General features: G+C 40.0%; 1 protein-coding gene across 1 annotated transcript in view; it reads right to left on the minus strand.

The window, feature by feature from the left end:
- Positions 1-687: 687 nt before the first annotated feature.
- Positions 688-17036, minus strand: part of MGAM (maltase-glucoamylase) — a 105828-nt gene continuing 89479 nt past the window's right edge. The window contains exons 41-48 of the mRNA XM_067041974.1: positions 13630-13778; positions 12933-13017; positions 11986-12042; positions 6666-6790; positions 5474-5562; positions 4152-4201; positions 3378-3548; positions 688-1665 (exon numbers count right to left, since the gene is read on the minus strand). Of these exons, the coding sequence (XP_066898075.1) occupies positions 1591-1665; positions 3378-3548; positions 4152-4201; positions 5474-5562; positions 6666-6790; positions 11986-12042; positions 12933-13017; positions 13630-13778 (801 nt within the window). The 3' untranslated portion in view covers positions 688-1590. The remainder of the gene's footprint in view (positions 1666-3377; positions 3549-4151; positions 4202-5473; positions 5563-6665; positions 6791-11985; positions 12043-12932; positions 13018-13629; positions 13779-17036) is intronic.

Genomic DNA, 17036 nt, shown 5'->3' on the forward strand with positions numbered 1-17036 from the left:
GAAGGAGGGAGGGAGGAAGGGAGGAAAAAGGGAGGGGGGATAAATTAGGAGTATGGGATTAACAGATACACACTACTATATATAAAATATATATACTATATATAAAATATATATATATATAAAACAAGGATTTACTGTATAACACAGGAAACAATATTCAATACCTTATAATAACCTATAATGGAAAGTAATCTGAAAAAATTATATATATATACACACACATATATATATATATATAACTGAATCACTTCGCTGTATACCTGAAACTAACACAAAATTGTAAATCAACTATACTTCAATTAAAAAAAGGGAAAGATAGAAAAAAACGTAGAAAAGTAAACATTCATCTCTAATACACTCATTTTCAAGTAATACTAAAAGTAAATATCCCTGTTGAACATTAGTATATAATTTCTTTATCCCAAAATCTAACCACCTAGTGTTTTAACCAGTAGTGTTGCAAATTCTGTTTTTGCCAGAGTTATGTTACCAAGTATAGTAACTTCTATGAAGATTTAAAAAAAACCAAACATCCAAGCACACCCTCCCACAAACCTAAATCTAAGAAAAACCCATGCCAGAGGCATAAGGGAAAAGGGTGAATAACCATAAATCTGATCATTTCTTTGGTGGATTAGCCTGCAGGAACTCTGATGCCGAAGGGAACAAGACCAAGTCACAAGGGTTTGCTGAATAAAAAGAAGTTTTAATGCCGAAGTGAGATTACCCACGGTCAAATTACCACAAAATTCAAAATCTTTTGTAAATCTGCTGGCCTATTTTTAGTTGGCACATGAGTTGCATGCATTTGTGTGAACTGTGGTTATATACATTAGGCACAGAGTAGAGAAATAAGATTTACATATTTCAAAGCACACCACAGCAAAAATAAGTTATTTTTTACGTTAAATTCCTTCCTTCAACTTTGCCGGCTTAAATCTCACCCCAGTCCTATTCCCATAGGCTAAGGATTTCCCCTAGCCCCTCCTCTTATTCTCAAATGAGCTAGCTCTTCCTTTCTCCTTCCCATGAGGCTACGATTCCTAATATCTGTATGTTATCTTCTTACTTGTCATGGTCACTTTTATCCTCATCATCTGTTCTCTCTCATCTTTCCTGCTTACCTTCCCTGCGTTTGCCTTTTCTTCCCCTTATATCATGCTCTCAGCAATTTATTCCACCTCCCTATACCTACCTGGCAGATGTTCTTTCTGGATACTTTTCTGAGGAGTTAGTTAGCTCTAGGATCCGAACTATCCTGGAAAGCTGTAGTTTGTATATTTAGCAAGAGTGGGCCCATCCCCTAATCACACACACATGCTTCATCATGGACCCAGTGCGTCTTCAGTATATATATGCTTAGCCATCAGTACCATACTAATCACAGAGAGACATCAAGGTAACCCACAGTTTTCCACACCTCCCTACTGCCTATAGCACAGGCTAAAACACAGACAGAACATAAAACAAAACCAGGAAAATATTTTAGCTGTACTGGGCATGAACTGATTGGCAACACACAATAATTTTATGAGCGTGAGGTGTAAGTAGTATCAAAGCCATTCGTAGTTAGGATCTTGCTCTAAAAATTCAGAGTGCGCTCCATGTCAATGAAGTGAAATTATGTAAGCTGAGGTTTCTGCTGGTCACATCAATGTTTAACACCTGTTGGGAACCAAAGAAAAAGCATTGGGCATCTGGTGATTGAAGCTTCCTGCAGTCAAACAAATCAGATACAAGCCAGTGGTCCATACACACTTTCACAAGTCGTTGCCTAGCTTCCAGACTGCCCTCAGATTTTCAGGTGAGAAGGGTGTTTCTTAATCCCTTAGAGTACAAAACTCATTCAGTGTGTAGGGAAAAGATGACAAGACCCTAAATAATGAAATACACAACCACTGCAGAGAAACAACTGTGCAAATTGGAGAAAATGTCCTCGGAGCCCTCCTTTTATTTCCTGCTTCTCCTCTTCCCTTATGGCACCCTGATGATTTCCCAGTAAGAGTCCGATATCTCAGTGTTTTTTTCTAGGCAAATACTTTCCATAAAGTTTCACCGCATGTGCAGTAGTTAGCTTGTCTGTCAGCAACAAAATTGGGCAAAGTCCTTTTTAAGCTCTTGGTCGAGTTGGGGAAGTTGGTTGACCAGAAAACCACAAAAATGAGGAAACAAATAAAAAATACAAACTGAAGGAAAACTTTCATTTCAGGCTTTGTAATCAGGAAGGATTATGAAAAAAGAAAGTTCTGAAAAAAGCAAGAAGTAAGCACACAAGGAAAGAGCCCATTTACCATGAGGCTTGATATTGGAACCACAACACTGCATTAAATCCAAGGTGCAGATTTTTCACATATTTAACGTTCATGAAATCAGAATGTGTCTTACAATCAACAGGCTTGGAATTACTGTGAACAAGTAGCCCTCCTGACAACTGTTTCTACACGTGTGAACTTCATTGCTACTACTGGTGTTATGAATGGATGGACTGTAAACCAGTTAAGAATTATTTTAGAAAGGAATATGAATCTTGGCTGACAGTAAAATCAAAAAAATGCTATGATGAAAACTTTATATGAAGGATCTTAGTGGCTTTGGAGTAAATTGCATAGACAGCAGTGAAAGAATTTTTATGAAATGATGTATCACCAACACCTCTGATAGTTCAGAGGAAATATCTTAACCAATTCGGGCCACATATTTCTCTTCTAAATAATAATAAATCAAATAAAATAATTTAAAATATTTACCTAGAAATTTAAATAATAAAAGAAAAACTTAAATGATATAAAACGGTTAAGATATTTCTAATATTTCTTCACATTCAGAGTTTTCCTCTCCTAAATTACCTTGACGCAGATTTATCAATGTCCATGTATCTCCATGTATTTTCCTCTGTAGTATCATAGTAAAATGATAAAAATCTTTGGTTAAAGAAATTTTGTAAAGCTTCCTATATTTTTAAAATAGAAGTTTTAAGTGATAGGAAAGCATGGAATCATACTTCTGTAAGACTTTTTCTTTCTTTGTGGCACAGGAAATAAAGAGCAAATTTTAACTGATGGTGTCTTATAATTGATGAAATATGGTAGTTCAAGCTGCTTGAGAAGTAGATCTCTGAGGCAAACACAAAGTTTTATATCGGTTTGCAGACAAGAAGACATACACGACAAGTAAGGGTCCAGACCATCAATTCCAAATGATGATAAACCCTAAATTTTCCCTTCATCTCCGTGCTGTCCACTCTGACACACGGAACACAGAGGGATTCGGGAAGGGCTTTGCAGGAGAGGGTATCATCTGGAAGCGAAGCAAGAAGGAACTGCCCTAGGTAGCTCAGGGTTGGGAAATACCATTTGGACTTTTCACTGGTCACAAACCTGTGTTGTAGAGTTGTAGGAGAAGGTGGGTGTTATAACCACGCCGCTCACAGAGATGCTGACACTGGAAACGGAGACACTGCCCACTCCCCAGATCTCAATGTAGCCCAGTTTCAAAGGGTTTGTGTCGCTGATGTATTGGTTGAAAATTACATGACTGTGCATCGTATTCTGTCAATTGGAGATAAAAGAAACCAGAGGAGGAAAAAAATAGCAAAATTTGTTCAAATTTTTCACAACCTCTTTTTAGGCACAAATGTAGACCATGAAGTAAGATAACTTAAGAGTCCCCACCCCCCCGCTCTTGTGACCTTGGATAGTGAGATCATGATTTTAGTATTCTATCTCCTATTGCCAACTACCATCCAAATTTGAATGGGTTAAGCACTGGCAGGGTCTCTAGAATCACCCCAACTCTAAGAAGACAAAGAATCTCAGCTATCAGGAACCTTATATTCCACATGTGGAGAAGTCACAAAATATGCTGACCATTCCAAGGCGACATAGGAACAAGGGCTAGAAAACATCGAAACAGCCTGTCCATCTGTGCCTGGTGAATTGGAATAAGCTACTGATGAAATGTGCATGGGCTTAATCACAGAAAACTTCCGGGGAGCATATTATATCTCTATCTGAAGTCTAGAGGATGGGGAAGTTGCAAATTAGTAAGATGAACAGTGAAGGAATTCTAGGTGGATTTATGTCATGACGCCCAGCATCTCAGTGAGCTAGCAGAACGCTACATTCTCCCTTCACAGCCCCAGTCACACTCACCTGGCTGACAGAGAAGTGGGCCAGGTAGTAGAGTCCTTTCCCATAGGTATCTGCAAACAAAGAACAAAGTGAGCATGATCTGGAACATGCTCTAGAATTCTAATTGCTTACCGGGTTACCTTGGTTGAGAAAGTAGGGATGATTTTTGTTTCGGTTTTTTATCTTATTTTTCTTCTTTACAGAGTTCCGTTTTGGGAGATTTAGTCAGACTCTGGCTCCAACCTCAGTTTACACAAAATGTTTGAAATGAGTGTATACAGATGCCTCTGTCTAACACCACACTTAGTCCATTTCTTGTGGTCTGTGATTCCCAACAGCTTGGGAGTCACCTCAGAATCTCCAGACCCCTTCTGCTAGAGACACACATATCTGCACACACGTGCACGTGCACCACATCACAAGCACCAAGACTGCTGTATAATTAGTCAGTTTATCCTGAGAGGTCTTAGGCAATTTTTTAAATGCCATCTCCAGAGAACAGACTTCTTTGTCCTTTATCCTTAATTGATGCCACAGGTCCAGGGAGCATATCCTTAAAGGTGGACTAGCCAGAGCTTTGTTACAGGTACTCCCGCCCCACACCCGACCTCGGTGGCTTTCTCACTCTTCCCCATACACTTGCCTCTTTCTAAGTTGTTGGTCACTTGGTCAGAAGGCATTGGCTATCCTCTAGAGCTGTGCTGTCTGAGATAGTAGCCACTAGCCAAACGTAGTTATTTAAATTTAAATTAATTACAATTAAATAAAAGTTAAACTCCAGTTGCTCAGATGCACTTGTCATGTTTCAAGTGCTCAACAGCCACATATGCCTACTTGCTAGCATACTGGACAACACGGATATAGAACATTTCCATCACTGCAGAAAGTTCTATTGGCTATCACTGGGCCTGGAAATTACTAATGGTACTTGAGACATCCTCCTGAGAGGTTACTAATTCCTGTAAATTCCTAATGGAAAATTCCCCCCAATAAATAGCACAGCTGATAGAGGCATTGCCTCTCTTACTGGGACATGTAATTAGGCAGATAAACCAGATATGGAAGTACGGCTCAGCTGGCTACAAAGAAACTCCCCCTACGGCTCCTACACTGCTGTTTTCCACAGTGGATTAGGATAGCTGGATAACGGTGAGAGATTCAGAGTTAAGCTTCATAGGCAGGAGGCACAAGGATCATGTATTATACACTTAAAAGTAACAAACGGCTACATTTAAAAGTGCGCGACTGTCCGAACACAGAGAAGGAAACAGCAGCGCTATAAGGTACCCAGGAAGCTAGCCAATGGTGTTAACATGAATGAATCCGGGACGGCCCTTACTCACCAACGCTTTGCCCATCATCCCAGAAGAGCCAACCTTCAGCAGCCCCCGCATCATCCAAGGCAACCTTGAAGCCTGTGAATTTCTGACGGCTGTAGTGATGGAGGAAAGAGACATTGGGTAAAAACAAAGCCACAGCCACAAACCAAGCGTTTTCATAAAAACATAAAGGAAGTGCTTCATGATATAAAGGCTGGGTACTGGGATTCCGGAGACTTGGGATCTGGTTCTAGTTCTGTCTCCATAAGCTCTGCGACTTCATGTCGGGAATGAATGAATGAATCAAAGGAAATTTTCCTTTAAGGCTGTATAAGCTCATAGGAGCTCTACAATCTCTACAAAAAGCTACAAGCAAACTCACTGGTTTCCTTCCTTTCTCCACTGTGAGGAAAAGCCTAGTGCTTCAGTCTTTCTTCTTTCATGACCTAATGTCCACGTGTACAGTGAGCTCTGTTTACAGATGTCCTAAGTTCTTCAGTTTTCATGAGTAGGGCTCCAAGAATTTTAGTCTGACATCAGACATACATGGATTTTAGTCCCTGCTCAACTCCTTACTAACTGTGTGATTCTGAGTTAATCATTTAGCCTCCTGAAGCCTCTCTTTGCTAATCTGAAAAATGAGGATGATAACAGTACTAACACCATAGGGCTTATCTTTCCTTTTGTTAGGAAAAATAGATAATCTCCAAATAGAAATCTCCGTATTAGTACAGTTCTAGGCACAGAGCAAGCATTCACCTGCTGTCAGCTATTATCAATTATTATATAGGTCTAGAATACATAGGCTATATATTAGGTCTAGAATTTTAAAATCTTGCATGTAAGGGATCTCAGCCTCAGTTGCCATATGGCTTACACAATTTTTCTGCAGTGATTTTCTTAGCAAAGAGTCAATTATGATCCAGTCTTTTAAAACTAGCATGAACCATGGGTGATACTGTTTGACTTCCACCTCAAATGTCACCAATGAGACCTAATATCACACCCACTTAGATCTAAAATAGCTGTTAATTAAGAATTGTTCAGAGTACAGAATCCAAAAAAAGGCTAAAATACAAACAAGTAAGCAAGCAAGCAAACAAAACTGTTTAGTAAAAGTGCTCTGGGGCCTGAGGGTGCGGTTTACAGATTGGTGGGCTTCACCAGGATCCGAGCTGCCTGGCGTGGAAGGGAGAAATGGGGCGCCCTCACTCACCTTAAGTGGGTGTTCTGTGCAGGCTCTTGCCAGGGCAGGATGTAGCCCCCACGGACATGAAGATTAATGTGGTCAAGAGGCGCTGGCAAGGACTTCCACTCTCCCCGGGCTTGAATGTCCACACCCTGTGGGCCAGAAGAAGGTGATGGAGAGAACACATCTGCCCGAATGACGCATTTACCAGACATCTTGTCCACGCTCCGAACCGAGCCTGTGCTCCGCAACGGGAGAGGCCGCAGCAGTGAGAGGGCCCGCATACCGAAAAAAAAAAAAGTCAAATACTTTACCCCAGCAAATTCACTAACCAAAACTTACACCAAGATATATGTACCGTGATATTTCCTACAGAATTCCGCCATTACTTATAAAAAGAAAACAAGAAAACAAACTAAAATCCTAACTGTCCATCCACAGAGGTGCTTTGCTAAATGATTCCATACAATGGAACATAACACAGCTCCTAAAAAGAATGGGGAAGAGCTTCAAGTGTTGACATACAAAGATCTTCAAGATATGTTATTAGGTGAATTAATCAAGGGGTCTAATAGTATGCACAGTAAGATACTATTTGTGTAAATAAAAAAAGAATACACATATGCTAATCTATGCACAAATTTTTATCAGCAAAGATATATAACAGATTGTTAATGGGGGTTAGCTTTAGAAGGGGGACCAGGGATTGGGAGACAGGGAGAATGGTGAATTTTACTTTCCATTTTCCAATGTTTTCCCTTTTCCAATGTTTGCATTTTTACCAGTGCAGGGATTTTTACTTTCCTAATTTTTTGGCACCCCATCTGTCTTTCAGGGTACATTTCCAGTCCATATTCCTCTGATATCTTCCATCCTTTAACCAATATACCTGCATTTCTTCTTCCTCTAAATTTCTACACTATATTTTAATATTCCACAGTGTTCCTTATATCAAATGATTTTTTAATTTTTATTTTATATTGGAGTATAGTTAATTAACAATGTTTTGTTAGTTTCAGGTATACAGTAAAGAGATTCAGTTATATATATACACGTATCTATTCCTTTTCCAAATTCTTTTCCCATTTAGGTTATTACAGAGTATTAAGCAGAGTTCCCTGTGCTATACAGTAGGTTCCTTAACTTGTTCCTTTTCACATGACCAGATGGTGATATAGGTCTCATACACTTTGTGTATCCTCTAGAACAGATATTAACAAATTTCACCTTTAAAGGGTCAGACAGGATATATTTCACACTTTGTGGGCCAGATAGCCTCTGATGAAACTACTTAAAACTACTTGATTCTAATTAAACAGAAACAAAAGGGCTTCCCTGGTGGCGCAGTGGTTGAGAATCCGCCTGCCGATGCAGGGGACACGGGTTCGTGCCCCGGTCCGGGAAGATCCCACATGCCGCGGAGCGGCTGGGCCCGTGAGCCATGGCCGCTAAGCCTGTGAGTCCGGAGCCTGCGCTCCACAATGGGAGAGGCCACAACAGTGAGAGGCCCGCATACCACAAAAAAAAAAAGAAACAAAAAAAGTTGAAAGACTCAATCGAAGCTATTTTCTATTTAAAGGGAACACTCTTGCACTGTTGGTGGGAATTTAAGTTGACACAGCCACTATGAAGAATAGTATGGGGGTTCCTTAAAAAAATACAAATAGAACTACCATATGACCCAGCAATCCCACTACTGGGCATATACCCTGCGAAAACCATAATTCAAAAAGAGTCATGTACCACAATGTTCATTGCAGCTCTATTTACAATAGCCAGGACATGGCAGCAACCTAAGTGTCCATCAACAGATGAATGGATAAAGAAGATGTGGCACGTATATACAATGGAATATTACTCAGCCATAAAGAGAAACGAAATTGAGTTATTTGTAGTTAGGTGGATGGACCCAGAGTCTGTCATCCAAAGTGAAGTAAGTCAGAAAGAGAAAAATACCATATGCTAACACATATATATGGAATCTAAAAAACAAGCAAACAAAAATGGTCATGAAGAACCTAGGGGCAAGACGGGAATAAAGACAGACACCTACTAGAGAATGGACTTGAGGACACGGGGAGGGGGAAGGGTAAGCTGGGACGAAGTGAGAAAGTGGCATGGACATGTATACACTACCAAATGTAAAATAGATAGCTAGTGGGAAGCAGCCACATAACACAGGGAGATTGGCTCCGTGCTTTGTGACCACCTAGAGGATTGGGATAGGGAGGGTGGGACGGAGGGAGACACAAGAGGGAAGTGATATGAGGATATATGTATATGTATAACTGATTCACTTTGTTATAAAGCAGAAACTAACACACCATTGTAAAGCAATTATACTCCAATAAAGATATTAAAAAAAAAAACTCTTTTCTATTTAAAAGCCATGTATAAAACCAGCAATTCCAGGAAACTTTTCTCTTCTTTGATAGCACTCACATTTCACTTCCTTTTATATGGTATATATAATTATGTACATATGTATTAGTGTTTAAAACATGCAAATATTAGCTCCAGATTAGATGGTGAACTCCATAGGGAAGCTTTTCCAGTTTATAGCACACGCAGAGCTCAGAAAGGTGGTTTGCACCTGGGCAAGGTTGGGACTAGAGTGAGATGTATGAAGTGCCTAGGATGCACCATTTAAGAAGGCACTTACTCTCAGGGTACTGCAAACACAGGGGCCGCCTTAAAAAGGAGTGCCTCCTTAAACCGTGTGCCCTAGGCACCTTAGTCGCTTCACCCTGGCCCCGGCCCCGCACCCAGCAGCCTCAGTGTACTCAGAATGACTGCCTGTTAGTGAATAAGCCAGTCAACATGCAAACTCAGGACAAAGGCTACACTCACTTAAAGGAAGTTGGCTGCTCCCTCCCTCCCTCCTTCCCAAGCTCTCGTTGGGAAGCACAGAGCAGTCTTAACCTACTGCCAACCAGAGGACAGATCCAGCTCAGGAAAAAAGGGCATGTCAGGGAGGACTCAGGGCTCCATAAGACAGAGAAGAAAAGGAACAAAATTTCCATTGTCCTTGCAGGGTTTTCACCCAATCCCACTACAAATGGCTTGGCTGAAAGGGCCCAGAGCACGCTCTGCCTCTTGTCCTCCTGCTGTTATCCTTTTGCTGTATTTCTAGTTTGCTGCTTTGCTCTGCTCAGAAAAGTCAGGAGAGGAGAACTAGTTAGAGAGAGAGGAGACACTACCTTTGATTCTTCCTCAAGAATCAAACTCTGGACTTCCCTGGTGGTGCAGTGGTTAAGAATCCACCTGCCAATGCAGGGGACACACGTTCAATCCCTGGCCCTGGAAGATCCCACATGCCATGGAGCAACTAAGCCTGTGAGCCACAACTACTGAGCCTGCGCTCTAGAGCCGAGCCACAACTACTAAGCCTGCATGGCACAACTACTGAAGCTCGTGTGCCTAGAGTCCGTGCTCCACAAGAGAAGCCACTGCAATACAAAGTCCGCACACCGCAACAAAGAGTAGCCCCAGGCTTCCCTGGTGGCGCAGTGGTTGAGAATCCACCTGCCGATGCAGGGGACGCGGGTTGGTGCCCTGGTCCGGGAGGATCCCACATGCCGTGCAGCGGCTGGGCCCGTGAGCCATGGCCGCTGAGCCTGCGCATCTGGAGCCTGTGCTCCACAACGGGAGAGGCCACAACAGAGTAGCCCCTGCTCGCCGCAACTAGAGAAAGCCTGTGTGCAGCAATGAAGACCCAATGCAGTAAAAAATGAATTAAATTAATAAATTTATTAAAAAGAAAATCAAACTCTGACTTGTCTGTGTCCCTGCAAAAGAACACTGCTTGTACCAATTTACATTCCCACCAACAGTGTAGGAGGGTTCCCTTTTCTCCACATCCTCTCCAGCATTTATTGTTTGTAGATTTTTTGATGATGGCCATTCTGACCGGTGTGAGGTGACACCTCACTGTAGTTTTGATTTGCATTTCTCTAGTAATTGGTACAGCCACTTTGGAAAACAGTATGGGGGTTTCTTAAAAAACTAAAAATAGAACTACCATATGACCAGGAATTCCACTCCTAGGCATATACCAGAGAAAACCATAATTCGGAAGGATACATGAACCCCAATGTTCACTGCAGCACTATTCACAATAGCCAGGACATAGAAGCAACCTAAATGTCCATCAACAGAGGAATGGATAAAGAAGATGTGGAACATATATAAAATGGAATATTACTCAGTCATAAAAAAGAACAAAATAATGCCATTTGCAGCAACATGGATGGACCTAGAGATTGTCATACTGAGTGAAGTAAGTCAGACAGAGAAAGACAAGTATATGATACCACTTATATGTGGAGTCTAAAAAAGGCTACAAATTAACTTATCTACAAGACAGAAATAGAGTTACAGATGTAGAAAATAAACTTTCGGTTATCAGGGGGTAAGGGAGGGGAGCGATAAATTGGAAGATTGGAATTGACATAAATACACTACTATATATACAATAGATAACTAATAAGGACCTACTGTATAGCACAGGGAACTCTACTCAATACTCTGTGATGGCCTATATGGGAAAAGAATCTAAAAAAGAGTGGATATATGTATATGTATAACTGACTCACTTTGCCATACACCTGAAACTAATACAACATTATAAATCAACTGTACTCCAATAAAAATTAAAAAAAAGAAAAAAAAGAACACTGCTTGAAGCTTCTGTGAAAGACTGTTTTCCCAAATGAGTCTCTGGGGTTCAGACTAACCCAGAAAAGTCATATGACAGAGAGGGCTGTGTTCCTTCCCCATTTCTAAATGCATTTGCATTACACCAGCTCACAAAAGTCAGGCCTTATACCTCTGTGTACATTTTACATACTGCCTAGGACCGTGCTTACCTTAGGAAAGTACATTTAACAACTCCTCTTTGGGCATCTATGCTATAAAAGAAGGCATTATGTAAAGAGACAGAGGGGAAAAGGCTCCTAATACTTATGAACTTCCAGTCTAGCAGGGAGAATATAAACAAAAACCATAGTTTCCAGCACAACCTCAAGCATTTACCAGTGTCTGCCATTTTACACCACTGTGAATAGTGGTGGTATAAGGAAAGATAAAAACTAACACATAAAGAACACCCACAAAAAGCCAGGCACTACAGGAGATGCTTTTATGCATTTCAGAACAATTCTGTGAGGGAAGTGGTCTTTCCCCATGTGGAGGTGAAAAATGAGGCTACAAAGTTAAAAGTGACACGTCCAAGAACACACAACAAGTGGGTTACAGAGCCAGAATTTGACCTGAGGTCTGTCAGATTCTAAAGCCTGTGCATGCTATCATTTCCCCAGGTTGTATAGAAACAATGAGAAAAACTTACCGTGTAGTAATCATACCAGCGGGCTCTAGGGAAATAGGCAGTGACATTTCTGGCGTTCTAAAATTAAACAAAAAGAAACAAGGCATGAGCAGTGGGCTCTGCTCTCTAGGGCAGAGTAACCATTTGCATAGTGAAGGGGTCAGAACAATGCAATGGCCTTGGACCCACAGGCCTCTTCTCTCTAGAGGTCACCAGTGTTGGAAAAGGCTCCCTTCTCTGATCCCCTCTCAAACTGAGGAGATCTGCCTAACCAAAAATGGTGGCTTCTGTAAAACCCTTTGGGATCCAGAACTTAAGGGGGAAAAAAAAATCATCATTTACTTATAGACTTATCCCATACCCTCTCTAAAGAGACAAACTGAGGTTGGGTTTACAGCAGAAAAAAAATTTGTAGGTTTACGGCACCAATACTTCAGAAATTATGATTAGTGCAATAAGTTTTGGAGAAGATCCGGTTAACTGTTATTTTAATCAGAAGCCTAATCATTGATAAATGAAGTAAAGAAATGACTGCCTGAGGACCTCTTTTGGAGGAAGGGAAGAGCTAGCCAGCAACAAAATTATACACATTGCTACAAACAATCTTTCTGAAAAGTTTTGTTTTAATGGTGATAGCGGATAGCAAGGATTTCCTTATAGTACTGTCCCCACCTGACTGATACTCCTTCTTTCAGTTAAAGAAGAAATGATTATATCTTCAAATATATCAAAGAGTTTTTTCCTTCTTGATTATACAATGAATCAGAATTCGTTATACTGATTTTAAAGGCGAGGGAACTGAGGACCAGAACACCTAAGCAACGAACTTCAGCTCAGAGGGAGAGGAAGAGACAGAGGTAGAATAAGAAACCACATCTCAGGACCCCATCAGATGAGGCCTCTTCTCTTTGACTAGTCACCGACCTCATAGCTGGGATCCTCTATTCATCAGAGGCCTCCATACTCACAGGCTCCAGGACAGGGCTGACCAGGAAGGCTGGGCCCAGAAGGAACTGACTGTCTACATCCCAGGTCACCCGGTCTGACACAAACCTGGAGAGGGAAACCAAGGTATCACAATTAGGACCCCTACAGGACTCCAGATCGAGGCCTTGAAGAAACTCCTCAAGTTCAGACCCAAGTTGGAAATCCAGCCACATCCTATGCCATCCTTTATTCTTTCCCTAGGTCAACATTAATTAGATACATGCTCACTTTCTACGTGTCATGTTCTTCAAACCCCAGAAATGGTTGGATTTAGACACGTTCTCACCTATCAATATCTCCACACGTTTCTTAACCACAGCACATTTTAATGCAAGAATGGCCTCCATTCCTCAGATATCCCCCTGGAATGCCTTCTTTCGTGACCTGAGCAACTATAAAGGATAGGTAGGTCTTTACAGGCCCAAATTAGAAAGAAATTATTCTGTGTTGTATTGTATATCATTTTGAAAATTTTCAAAAAAAATCAGTAGTCTTTTATACCAAAGAGCTAAGGTGTGACTGATACCATGCTAAAAGGAGTCGTGACGTACGGTCTGTGCCTAGACAGCTTTTGGCAAAGGCAGTCACGCCTTTAATTTGGAAGAATTGTTTTCTTCAACTGCCACCATATAGAATAAAATTATCACTTAGTCTTTGGTAGCCTCGCTAGACACTCACTCATGGAGAAGAGGTCGCACGACAGTGCTGCCCTCCATGTTGGCCCTGTGCATCAGGGTGTACAGATATGGCAACAGGGCATATCTGGTCTGCAGGACACTTCTGGAGATAGTCACAAAGGTAGAATCCCAGGACACAGGGTCTTGCCTCTAAGGAGAAAAAAAAGTGTTCAGGGCTCAACTTAGAGGACCTGGGGGACGTAAGGAGAACACTGAACATTTATTCCAAATGAAGATCAAACAAAGCTAAACCAACGATGACTACAGATGAGACTCAAAGAATATTTTTAATAGACCAAAAGAGGTCACTGAAGCTTTCCCAGGACAGTTGAAAAAATTCCCCATAAGAAATTGGGGGGTGGGGTATATATTTGGTACATTGTCCAAACTGAAAGAATACTGATTCACTGAAACATGAGGATTATTTCATGTACTTGTTGGCTATTTGTATATCTTCTTTGGAGAAATGTCTATTCAGTTCCTCTGCCCATTTTTAAATCAGATTTTTTTTTTTTTTTTTTTTGCTATTGAGTTGTATGAGTGCCTTACATATTTTGGATATTAACCCTTTATCAGATACATAGTTTGCAAGTATTTTCTCCCATTCTGTGGGCTGTCTTTTCATTTTGTTGACTCCAGGCAGAAGCTTTTTAGTGTGATGTAGTCCCACTTCTTTAATTTTGCTTCTGTTCTTTGTGCTTTTGGTGTCATATCAAAAAAAAAAAAAATTGCCAAGAACAATGTCAAGTAGATTTTTCCCTATGTTTTCTTCTAGGAGTTTTATGGTTTCAGGTCTTAATCCATTTTGAGTTAATTTTTTGTGAGTGTGGTAAGATTTGAGTTATTTTTGTGAGTGTGCCTGTGATTATCTAGTTTTGCCAACATCATGCATTAAAGAGACTATGTTTTCTCCACAGAGTATTTTTGGCTCTCTTGTCAAATATTAGTTGACAGTACATGCAAAGGTTTATTTCTGGGCTCCAATTCTGTTCCATTGGTCTATTAGTCTATTTTTTATGCCAATACCATACTGTTTTGATTACTAGACCATGTAGTTTTGATTATTATAGCTTTGTAATATAGTTTGAAATCAGGAAGCCTGATGCCTCTAGCTTTGTTCTTTCTCAGGACTGCTTTAGCTGTCTGTGGTCTTTTGTAATTCCATGCAACTTTTAGGATATTTTTTTCTATTTCCGTGAAAAATCCCATTAGAATTTCGATTGGGATTACATTGACTTCATAGATGGTTTTAGTATGGACATTCTAACAATGTTAATTCTTCTGATCCATGAACACAGAATATTTTTCCACTTGTCTCTTTCATCAATGTCTTACAGTGTTCAGTGTACAGATTTTTTCACCTTCTTGGTTAAGTTTATTGCTAAGTACTTTATTGTGTTCTGATGCTATTGTGAATGGGATTGTTTTCTTTATGACTTTTTCAGATATTTCACTGTTAGTGTATAGAAATGCAATCGATTTCTGTATGTTGATTTTATATTGTACAACTTCACTGAATTCATTGATTAGTTTCTAATAGTGTTTTGGTGACATCTTTAGGATTTTCTGCATATAAGATCAGATAAACTGTAAACAGAGACCATTTTACTTCTTCCCTTCTGATTTGAATGCTTTTTTTTTCTCATCTGATGGCTCTGACTAGGACTTCCAGTACTATGTTGACTAGGAGTAGTGAGAGTGGGAACCCTTGTCTTTGTCCTGATCTTAGAGAAAAAGCTTTCAACTTTTCACTGCTGAGGATAATATTAGCTGTGAGCTTGTCATATACGGCCTTTATTATGTTGAGGTACATTCCTTCTACACTCAATTTGTTGAGAGTTTTTAATCATGAAAGGATGTTGTCTTTGTCAAGTCTTTTTTTTCCTGCACCTATTAAGATGATCATATGATTTTTATCTTTTATTCTATTAATGTGGTATATCACATGATTTGCATATACTGAACCATCCTTGCATCCCAAGGTTAAATCCCACTTGATCATGATGCATCATTCTTTCAGTGTGCTCTCAAATTCATTGTACTAATATTTTGTTAAAACTTTTTAGAACTATATTCATCAGGGATATTGGCCTGTTTTTCTTTTCTTGTAGTATATTGGCCTCTATTTCTTTTCTTGTAGTGTCCTTATCTGCTTAAGTATCAGGGTAATGCTGTTCTTGTAAAATTAGTTTGGCAGTGTTCCCAAACCTTTAATTTTTTGGAGGTGAGAAGTATTGGCATTAATTCTTTTTTAAATGTTTTACAGACTTCACCAGGGAAACCACCTGGTCCTGGGCTTTTCTTTGTTGGGAGATTTTTTTTTTTTTTTGTGGTACGCGGGCCTCTCACTGTTGTGGCCTCTCCTGTTGCGGAGCACAGGCTCCAGACGCGCAGGCTCAGCGGCCATGGCTCACGGGCCCAGTCGCTCCGCGGCATGTGGGATCTTCCCGGACCGAGGCACGAACCCGCATCCCCTGCATCGGCAGGCGGATTCTCAACCACTGCGCCACCAGGGAAGCCCTGTTGGGAGATTTTTGATTACTGATCTCCTTACTCATTACTGGTCTGTTCAGATTTTCTCTCTCTTCATGATTCAGTCTTGGTAGGTTCATGTTTCTAGAAATTTATCCATTTCAACTAGGTTGTCCAATTTGTCAGTATATAATTATTCATAGTAGCCTCTTATGATCTTTTATATTTCTGTGGTATCAGTTATAATGTCTCCTTTTTCATTTACAGTTTTATTTATATTTGAGCTTCCCCTGTTTTTGTCTTAAGAAATCTAGCTAAAGGTTTGTCAATTTTGTTTACCTTTTCAAAGAATCAGCTCTAGTTTCATTGATCTTTTCTATTTTCTGGTCTCTATTTTATTTATTTCTGCTCTGATCTTTTTTATTTCCATTCTTCTGCTAACTTTGGGCTTAGTTTATTCTTCTTTTGCTAGCTCCTTGAGGTGTAAAGTTAGGCTGCTTGTTTGATATCTTTCCTTTTTCTATAAACTTCCCTCTTAGGACTTGGAATGGTAGTTACCAGGGACTGGGAGGTGAGAGAAATGGGAAGATGGTGGTCAAAGAGTAAAAACTTCTTGTTATAAATTAAATATTTCTGGTGATATAATGTACAGCATGGTGTCCATAGTTAATAATACTGTATTATATACTTGAAAGTTGCTAAGAGCATAGATATTAAATGTTCTCACAACAAAAAAGAAATGGTAATTATGTGACATGATGGAGGTGTTAACTGACCCTACTGTGATAATCATTTCACAATATATAAGTATATCAAATTTAAAAAAAAGAAACATGAGGGTTTAATGGTTTTGAAGATGTCCTTGGGGAATATAGACTACATTACTTGTAGTTCAAAAAGGGAGTCTGTGTTCCTGGTGACACAGAACTTTTGCGC

Source organism: Kogia breviceps, chromosome 9 (assembly GCF_026419965.1).
Source record: "Kogia breviceps isolate mKogBre1 chromosome 9, mKogBre1 haplotype 1, whole genome shotgun sequence".
In the NCBI taxonomy this organism is placed as follows: domain Eukaryota; kingdom Metazoa; phylum Chordata; class Mammalia; order Artiodactyla; family Physeteridae; genus Kogia; species Kogia breviceps.